The sequence below is a fragment of the Drosophila sechellia genome, chromosome 2R (genome assembly GCF_004382195.2).
Source record: "Drosophila sechellia strain sech25 chromosome 2R, ASM438219v1, whole genome shotgun sequence".
Taxonomy (NCBI): domain Eukaryota; kingdom Metazoa; phylum Arthropoda; class Insecta; order Diptera; family Drosophilidae; genus Drosophila; species Drosophila sechellia.
The window spans coordinates 14,066,036-14,074,823 of NC_045950.1; the positions used below are offsets into that span (position 1 = coordinate 14,066,036).

An 8,788-nucleotide genomic window follows, 5' to 3' on the forward strand; every position below is an offset into this window, starting at 1 on the left:
TTGCCAGATCAAATAAATGTTGTCTTATGCACGAGGACCAAGCCAGCGAACCTTGGACAGGAGGCTAAGCTGCAGAATGCCTCCTCATCAGCAAATCAGCTTCAGCATCAGCATAAGCATCAGAATCAGCATCTCAATCTCAGCAGCAAGTCTGGGCCAAGTTAAGAGCCATATAAAATTCATTTGGCCGAGCAGCACAGCAACGAGCTGCAAATGAAATGGCGAAACAAGCGTGTTGAAGCTAACTGTCAGTCCAGTCAGTCCACTCCGCCAGGTGACACAGGAAGTGGGAGCAAGTGGGTCAGTCGGAGATTCGGATGGGAAATCTACCGAAAAAGTGAAGGACCTCACCTCACATTGACCTTCAATGGCTATGAAGGCAAGCACGTCAACAAGGAGTTGACTTTGGGCAAATATTCAAATAAGATAAAATTTAATTTGAAGTCACTTTGTCTTCAAGTATTCATAGGGAAGCTCAATTTTCCGAGTAATTTATACTGGTACTGTTTTGTGTGCCTAATTTGAAATACTAGTAACTAATGTGTTTTATTTTCTGGTTAAATATTTAAATGTGAACGTATATATAGTATATATATTTGATGTTAGCTACATAAAAAGAATATGTATTGTACGTATTTAATTGCATATACATGTACGATAAACAAATTCACTCCTCTTCGTCACTCGGCACTTGGTCGTCTGCCTTCGCAGTCATTTTGTATTTGTGACACGGTTGAATAATGACGAAGGAGCAGACCAAGTCCGAGCTAACACTCATCACTCCGCCGGCATTGTTCATGATTCCGCAATAGTTGGGGGCCGAGAATAAGGTGACCAGCTGACGGTTGGCAAAGAACTCGTATCCGTCCTCCACAACCTCATGGGCGCGAACCATAAGGTGCAAATCGAAGGCTTTGAGAAAATCCCGCACTATGACCTCATCGAAGGTGAAGCTCACACCACGATCGTTGTGTCCCCAGCCTTCGGTGGTGTGATTTATATCCGCCCAAAGGAGATCGCACAGGATGCCCTCATCCGGAATATCGGTGGGTCGCTGAATATGATTGATCTGTTGCAAATTCCGGAGCGACGGACTCAGTCCTCCGTGGCAGCAGAAGATGCGCTCACCCACCAACGCGGCCACCGGAAGCCAGTTGAAGCAATCCGTGAAACTGTGCCACAGGCGCACAGTGTGCTTACGCTTGATCTCGTCGTAAAATCCGTACGTTTTATTTATACTGGCGCACTCGTGATTGCCGCGAAGCAAGAAGAAATTTAGCGGATATCTAACCTTGTAGGCGAATAGCAGACAGATCGTTTCCAGCGATTGCTTGCCCCGGTCCACATAGTCACCGAGAAACAAATAGTTAGCTTTGGGTGGAATGCCGCATGCCTGGAAAATCCTCAAGAGATCCGTAAACTGGCCATGAATGTCGCCGCATATTTTCACCGGAGCCTGCAGTTCCAGCAGCATTGGTTGCCTTTTGATCACTTCACGAGTCTGTTGAATGAGTCTCTCGATTAGTTCCTCCTTTAGTATGCAGTCATTTCCATCCAGGGATGTGAGCTCCTTTATGATGCAATCTGTTTCTTCAGTAGTTAAGATGGCCATCGTATTCGATTAGCTTTGTGTGAAACGTACAACAAAAAATTTGTGTAATTTAATGTGACAATTGTTAGAAAGGAAGTGTTTTTTGTTTGCAAAACAGTAGTAGTGAAATTAAACATATTTAGAACTTGAGACTATTTTTATGCATGTGAGGATAATCTTCCAGCTCCGCACTTTCCACAAAATCCACATCGGATTTTAGCCCAGACTTGACTGGGCTTAAAGCAGAAGCGTTAAAGTGCAAAAGATTTATGGAATTTATTTATGTGCCAGTTAAAATGGCTCCAACGGTGGGTGGTGGGCGTGAATGTGGTGTAGTGAAGGCCGTCATCATCATCGTCGTCGTCATCATCATCATCTAGGTTGTCGTCATCGTCATCTCCATCAGAAGCGCCATCACAATTTTCGTTGCGGCGGTGAGGACGTAAGCGGATTTGCGACAAAACTCATTCGCCATGGACACGATGGCACGCCCACACCGCCCAATGAACTCAGACCACCTCCTCACCCTTGAGTGGACCCCCCTTTGGGCCAACAAGTTTGGCTTGGCTTGAATCGCTCGGCTGGTCAAAACCTCCTACGTCTTTGCCGCTTGTTAGCAGTTGACAGCAAAGAGCGACGGGGCTAAATCCTGTTAAAATTTAGTGCAAAATAAGATAGAATGCTGGATGCAAATTATTCGTTCTTCACTCTCATTGAATGCTGCTGTGTACGTACTACGTAGATTTTTCCGCTTTTCCTTTGCCCCATCCACTTTCGCACTGCTTTCTCCCCTGCACTTTCCATTGGAAAGGAAAATATAAAAATATAAAATAAATAAAATAAAGTTCCGGACTGGTCATATACATAAGTTTCGCCATTTTATTCGCTCAAGACCGACCAACATAAATATCTTTGTATTCCGCTGGCCCATAAATTGTCGCCGAAAGCTCCGAAAACAATAAAAATAAATGAACTTGAGTGAGTCTTTGCACTGGAACCGAAAATGAAACCGAAACCGAAACCGAAACCGAGAGACCCGAAAATATAAAAAAAGAAGCCCAAAATTGGAACTGGAACTCGAAACGAGGCAATTTGATGTTGATTATTACTCGTCCTTCTAGTGGGAATTACTTTTCTCGGCTATGGTTTATGTCTTCCCGGCTATTTTGGCTATTAGTATTTATGGGCCTGTCCACAGCCGACCAAAATCGCATTCTAAATGATAAAGAATTTGTGGCGCATATATCTTCATCAGCTGGATGGAAAAAAGTGACAGAAATAAACTAATAAAATGCATTTAGACGGGCCTCTTGCTTGAATCATTATTTTACGGAGAACACATGTTGAATTTAAATTTTTAAATTTTTACCCACATTATGGTCTTGCTATTGATTATTATTATTTAACAAGTTTCCTAAAATTATTCGTCCTCTCGTCAATACACCAATAGTTAGAGATAGTCCTGCTTCGATTATTAATATTTCAGCCTTGCAGTTATTTCCCAAAACAATTCACCCATACTGGCCCATCATGTTTTCATTTCCAAAAAGCTGATTATTTCATCGTACACTGTCTGCACGACCACTTTTCCTTTGTGTCTTCATTTTAAAACGGACTCCTTACCAAAAATGTGCTGCAGAGTTTGTGAAAGTTTCCATTAGCTACTTTACCCCTTTTTTCTTGCTTGTCCTAGAAAATCAAAACAAAATTCATATAAATGCTATTATTTATGAGGCTGACGGGGAATGCGGGGCACTGGAGGACACATGAACCGGACAACAATTGAGAGAGTTGCCAAGGCTACAGGACTTTGGGGGGCGGAAAGGTTGCTCTTGGTTTCCTCCCGTACTAAAGTACTTGATGCAATGCGTGTGGACCCAGTGCACTGAGAGAAAATACTACATATAAAATAAACTCCCTGTATTATGTCATGTTATGTTAAACAAAGGTTCCTTCCAAGTTGGCTTAGAAAATTGGCTGAATTTAGTTACTAGCTGAAGAACACAGTTTTCTCACCGTGTACTGCTCAACTTGCCACTCGACTGATTCGCCAGCCCGTGTCGGTCTTCTTTGGTTGAAGGAGGGGCATCTAGAAAGCAATAACAAATGGCGACAGTTAGGGTGTGGAATGCAGTTGTATTTCACTAGCTTTTTCCATTGCTCCACTCGCTTTTGGCTTAACATTTCACTTTTCACTCGAGCTCCATCTCCCTCAGCCGGGTTCATTTTGCACTTTTTAGTGCTCCGTGTCTGATTCAGAATCAGCTCCTTCTACACGTGTCGGTGACATTTCCCCGGGCGTGCATCCCATAAATATTTGCAAATGGTTACTCACATCGAACTTGTTTGATTTGCCAGTGGTCGAGGAGAATGGAAATTGAAGTGCTGAAATTGAGAACTCACTCTGCACTGGGCCAATTAGTAATGACGCGTTCCAATTTACAACAATTGCCTTAATTTATGTTATGCAACTGCAATTTGTTGTATATACTATAATACTCGACGATATTGGAAAATTTAATATGCCAAATGATTGAATTCATGGTTTCAAATAGTTTTGTTAAATAACTGAAACAGGAGAATAATTTCATTTTTAGATCCTATTCCAGTCCGATGAAACTTTAATTTTTGAACTCACTCATTTATCAGGGCAATAAAACATTTATACTTAGCCAAGCAAACAGCAAAATTGAATAATGAAAAAATCCAAATTCACAACTGGTTTAATGCACTTAAAATCTGCTATCAAGTGGTGCAAAAGAGGGACATCAATAAATGCAATCTGTAAGCAAACTTTGACAAAATCTGCCCCGGCTGTCCGGGGCTTGACAACTTAATGTCGGGCTAGAAAACAATTTGCATGGCCTGGGAAATGCCAGCTGAGGCCACAAATAAATATTGAAACCGAAAAAGGATTTCGTGGCCAGGACAGCAGGGGTAAAATGGAGCTCTGCTGGTCCCAGGGGCCTTCAAGTCGGCCTCATAATCTGATGCTAGTTATAAACTCCCAGCCAGCGGCCGGACCAAACCAAAGTCATTTATATTTGTGCCCGAAGAGTCTTGGATTTCACAGCAGCAGGAGCAGCAGTTGGAGCAGGAACAGAAGTAGCAGCAGCCGGAGCTGGCAAATATAATCATTCATGGTTTTCAGAGCATGAATCACATGCAAATGGGCCGGGCCGGTGGCCCGTTGTGTTGCCTGTGCAAATAGATTCATAAATCAGTATGAAAATATTATTTGATTTCCGTTTTCACAAAATGCCACAAAAGAAGGCATACCTCCCGCACTTTTCCGTACCCTTATCGGTGTCCAAATCCGAATTCTGAGACGTTGTCGGAAGCTACTAATTGGAGCATAAAGTACCAGCAACAAATGTCCAGGCATTATTATTATTTTTGCCTGCTGAATGCTCAATACCCTTAAGAAATTTGAATAAAATTTGCATGACTATGGTTCAAACTTGAAAGTGAATAAAGAATGAGTGCCGAATAAAAAAAAATGTATTGCTTGAGAAATAAAAGAAGAAGTGACTATTAGCACAAGGAAATGACTCACACAAATTGTATGAGTAAGGAAAACTTTGATTATGCAAAATATGCCCAACGCTATCGTGCAAAACAATATAAATAATATAAAAATACACACCATATTCGATTGTGTTCGAATGAAATTCAGGCCAAAGAAACAGAGTATTTATGCTCCTGCACAAACGAAGGAAACTCATTTTTTGCCAACTTCCCATGGCGGAAGCAAAATGTTGACATTGCGTCATGCGGCCTGTGAATTATGTGTAGTATCTCTGGCTTAGGCCATTGGCAGTGCAACAATGAGCACTTCCGCCTGTCTGTAGCGCCTTTATGTATCCGCAGGGATTGCGACTTCCCCTGTCCTTGGTTTCCATCTCGATTTTTTCATCGCAATCAAGCGGCGCATCCACAAAAGTATGCAACAGCATCTGGGCATCGGCGTGTGCATTTGTGCATCTGCGCATCTGTGGATTTGTGCACTTGTGCATTCTCGCATGGCCAAATGTCGTGGTTCAAGTCGTGACAGTCGAAATGAGTTTCTTTCTGCTCATTGTGGCACAGCGGTTGGCTGTGTGGCAAGCTGCATCCCCGACCACTGCTTAATATTTCCGCTTGCACACTTGCTTATTTATTATGCTTCCGCCATCCTGCGGCGCCAAAGGGGCATACAGAGCTCCCCGGTAAGTTGGCCTCGCTTATTTGCCCTAATGCCAAGTCACTTGACTTGGCCCATTTGGCCAGGGAGTAGGGTTCTTGGTTCTTGGATCTTGGCACTCGGGACACAACTGGGAGTTGTCTGGCTCTCGGCTGCGTCATGTTAAGTGCCTACATAGGATAATCTGCACATTTCAAGTGAACTTTATACGGCCATTGTGAGGAAGCCTCCCATGGCCCCCGTTCTGCAGTCAAGCTGTGCAGTTGACTCGCAAGTCGAGTCGCCTGCGAGGCTTATCCTCATCGCCATTTTGTCTGCTCGGCTCGGCTCTGCATTCGGCATTGGCATTTTCCGCCACCACAGTTTTTCCCCCCCTTTGGCCGCTCCCTACTGTCGCCTTAAGTAATTAGCATGCCGAGCGCTGGCGGGTCCGATGTGGGGCAAAAGTGGGTGGGCCAGGCCGGCAGGAGGTGCAGAATGGACCCACAGCTGGTTCTGACAACCGCTGAGCCAGTGCACAGCGGGGCACGGTGGGGCCAATCATCCGCTCAAGTTGCAGCTAGGGGACACGGAAAGAAAGAAAATTAAATGGCAGGAAAATTGCTTAATACCAAGAATGTTATACGATATTTACCACCAAACTCAAATGGAATTTCTTCTAACTTTAAGTTGCAATATGCAAACTAAGTTCAAATAATACAGCTATTCAATATTATATGTTTTAATGCTTAATTTGGCAGCACATTATCCTCCTTTAGGTTTCATCTAATAATATTTATATAATATATAACTACACCTTTTGTTTTCAGTGATTGATCAGCATCTCAGATCGCATGCACTGACTGCCTATTAGGTTACGATTGGCAAGAGAATGAAATGAAGCCAATCAATCGGGAGTCGCATGTTGCATTGGTGGTGCTACTGTTGCACATGTTGATGCTGCTGATACTGTTGCTTCTGCTGCTGCTGCTTGGGTAATCGCAAAAGGCAACAATGTTGGTTTTCGATTCGCGTGTCGGTGCCACAGGTAGTTTTCACGTTTGGCCACGTGCCGCACGGCTAATTATGTACTTACCTGGAAACTTACCTTCCAACCGCCACTGTTGTTTTTTCGTGCTGAGCATGTCATTGACATCATTAAGCTCTTTGGCAGATTTGTCTAAATTTCCAATTGATTTCCCAGCAAAGATGTGTGCTGCACACTCGATGCCATTTCGATTCCCGATTGCCAAGGCACATAAAATTTCCACATCTCACAGCTTCCTCTTTTGCATTTTATTTGCCCTTTTCCCGGCCACGTTTGATGTCATCGCTGATTCTGTGGTCGCAGCGGGTTCGTCTTCTAAGGTGCTTACCACATCGGCGACATTGACATCGCAGGTGTTGGGGTTCCGAGTTAACAGGAAAATTGTTGTTTCTGTCGCCTTGTTGTGGCACATACAGCAGCGGTCACACGTATTATCCTTTCGAAAAGTATTTTAGCAAAAGTTCATTGAAGTTCCATAGGTTGGGCAATACTATGGTATACAAAACCACAACCAACTTTTAAACAATTATGAATCGAACAAGAAACTGTCTGACATTTTCCTACAGTTCCTATATGTGTGATTATGATCATGAAACCACTTTATAGTATATTTATTTCCTAGAATCACAACAAATTTTTTAACCCTTTTCCCCAACTATTAACTATTGTTTTGCCCTCCATTGTGCGTCTGCGAGTGTCGTTACAATTTTCCATCAAACAGAGAGGCGAACTTTCATGTTATTGAAAAGCGTATGGGAACGAAGGGAAAACAACCTTAATGCTAAAAAATATCAAATGACTCCGACTTCGTCGTTTTCACAGGATGTGTGTGAATCTTTTCCCACTCTTTGTGCGCACTTGTGTGTGTGTGTGTGTGTGGCAGTCTGTTTGCTAAGCATTTTTAAATGGATCCACCTGCGATTGCGAATGCGAGTGTGTGGGTGTGTTTGTATGTGCGAGTGAGTAGCACATAAGTTGCCTTTCATTGTTGCCTTTGTTTGGCCTGTGTGTCACCAAGTGCGTTGATTAAATTTTCTGAAAACCCTCACAGGGCTTCGTTGTGTGTGTGCGAATTTGTGATATCTTATTGCACGGCATTGTATTTCGTGTATTTTGCAAAGATTAAATGCTCGAGTGCGCAGCGCTTTGACAAGGTGATATAGTTTGATTTGGTGGCAGATACTCGCATACATTTGGCAGCCTGATTACGGAATTCGCCGTGAGCCAAAGTAGCAATTTGCCAGCATCCATTTCATGGCCATTGCGTGTTTAAAAATAGCGTGTAACAAATTGTTTATAAATATTTGCTTAAGGGAAAGGCGTTGCAAAACACAGAACATGTGCTGCATCGAAAATATTTAACTTAAAGCTGTAACATTTGAAATCGAGAGTACGGCATACTTGGCATAAATGACATAGAGCCGAAACTGATTTCCGATCGATTTAAATCTCATCAACATCCTGTGCTGTCGCGGATTTGCTTCAAGTTCGTTATTTAAGCATTTCGCGCGTTCAGGACTCTTTAGCTTTAAAAGCAATTTACATTCGATCTGACTTTCATCCTCTGCTCCCGTCGTTTAGGGTCCTTTGCCAACTGCATTACCACTACATTACACAAACACACACGCACGCAAGCAGCCCTGCCACTCATACATACGCAAGTTCGCAAGGACTTCGTCTCAATTGCATGTGAAATTTGCATAAGTTGCCAGCTGTCGTCTGGCGGCGTTTTCCGCTTTCCACGCTGCCACGCCCTTTTATTCTGCAGCTCGAAAGGCGCTCTGCAATTTAATGAGGAACTGCAGATACATTTTAAGCGGCAGTTAAACCCATTTTTCTCTGGTTTCGGGCAAATATTTGCTGCCCTCCCTGGGATGCATCCGAATGCAAATCGCAGTCCCAAAGGAGCCAAACCAATTGCACCCACAAATGCAAAAAAAAAAAAATATTCAGCCGAGAGAAAGTAAAGCGGCGAGGGGAAAAGGAC

General features: G+C 43.1%; 1 protein-coding gene across 1 annotated transcript; it reads right to left on the minus strand.

Annotated features, from left to right (window-relative positions):
• Positions 1-593: 593 nt before the first annotated feature.
• Positions 594-1,691, minus strand: LOC6609714 (serine/threonine-protein phosphatase PP-Y). Its single transcript, XM_002034335.2, has one exon. It carries the CDS (start codon positions 1,610-1,612, stop codon positions 668-670), a length of 945 nt encoding a protein of 314 aa, XP_002034371.1. The 5' UTR covers positions 1,613-1,691; the 3' UTR covers positions 594-667.
• Positions 1,692-8,788: the final 7,097 nt, after the last annotated feature.

Coding starts and splice junctions, on each gene's coding strand:
- LOC6609714 (XM_002034335.2), bottom strand. CDS start 1,612: ATGGCCATCTTAACTACTGAAGAAACAGATTGCATCATAAAGGAGCTC.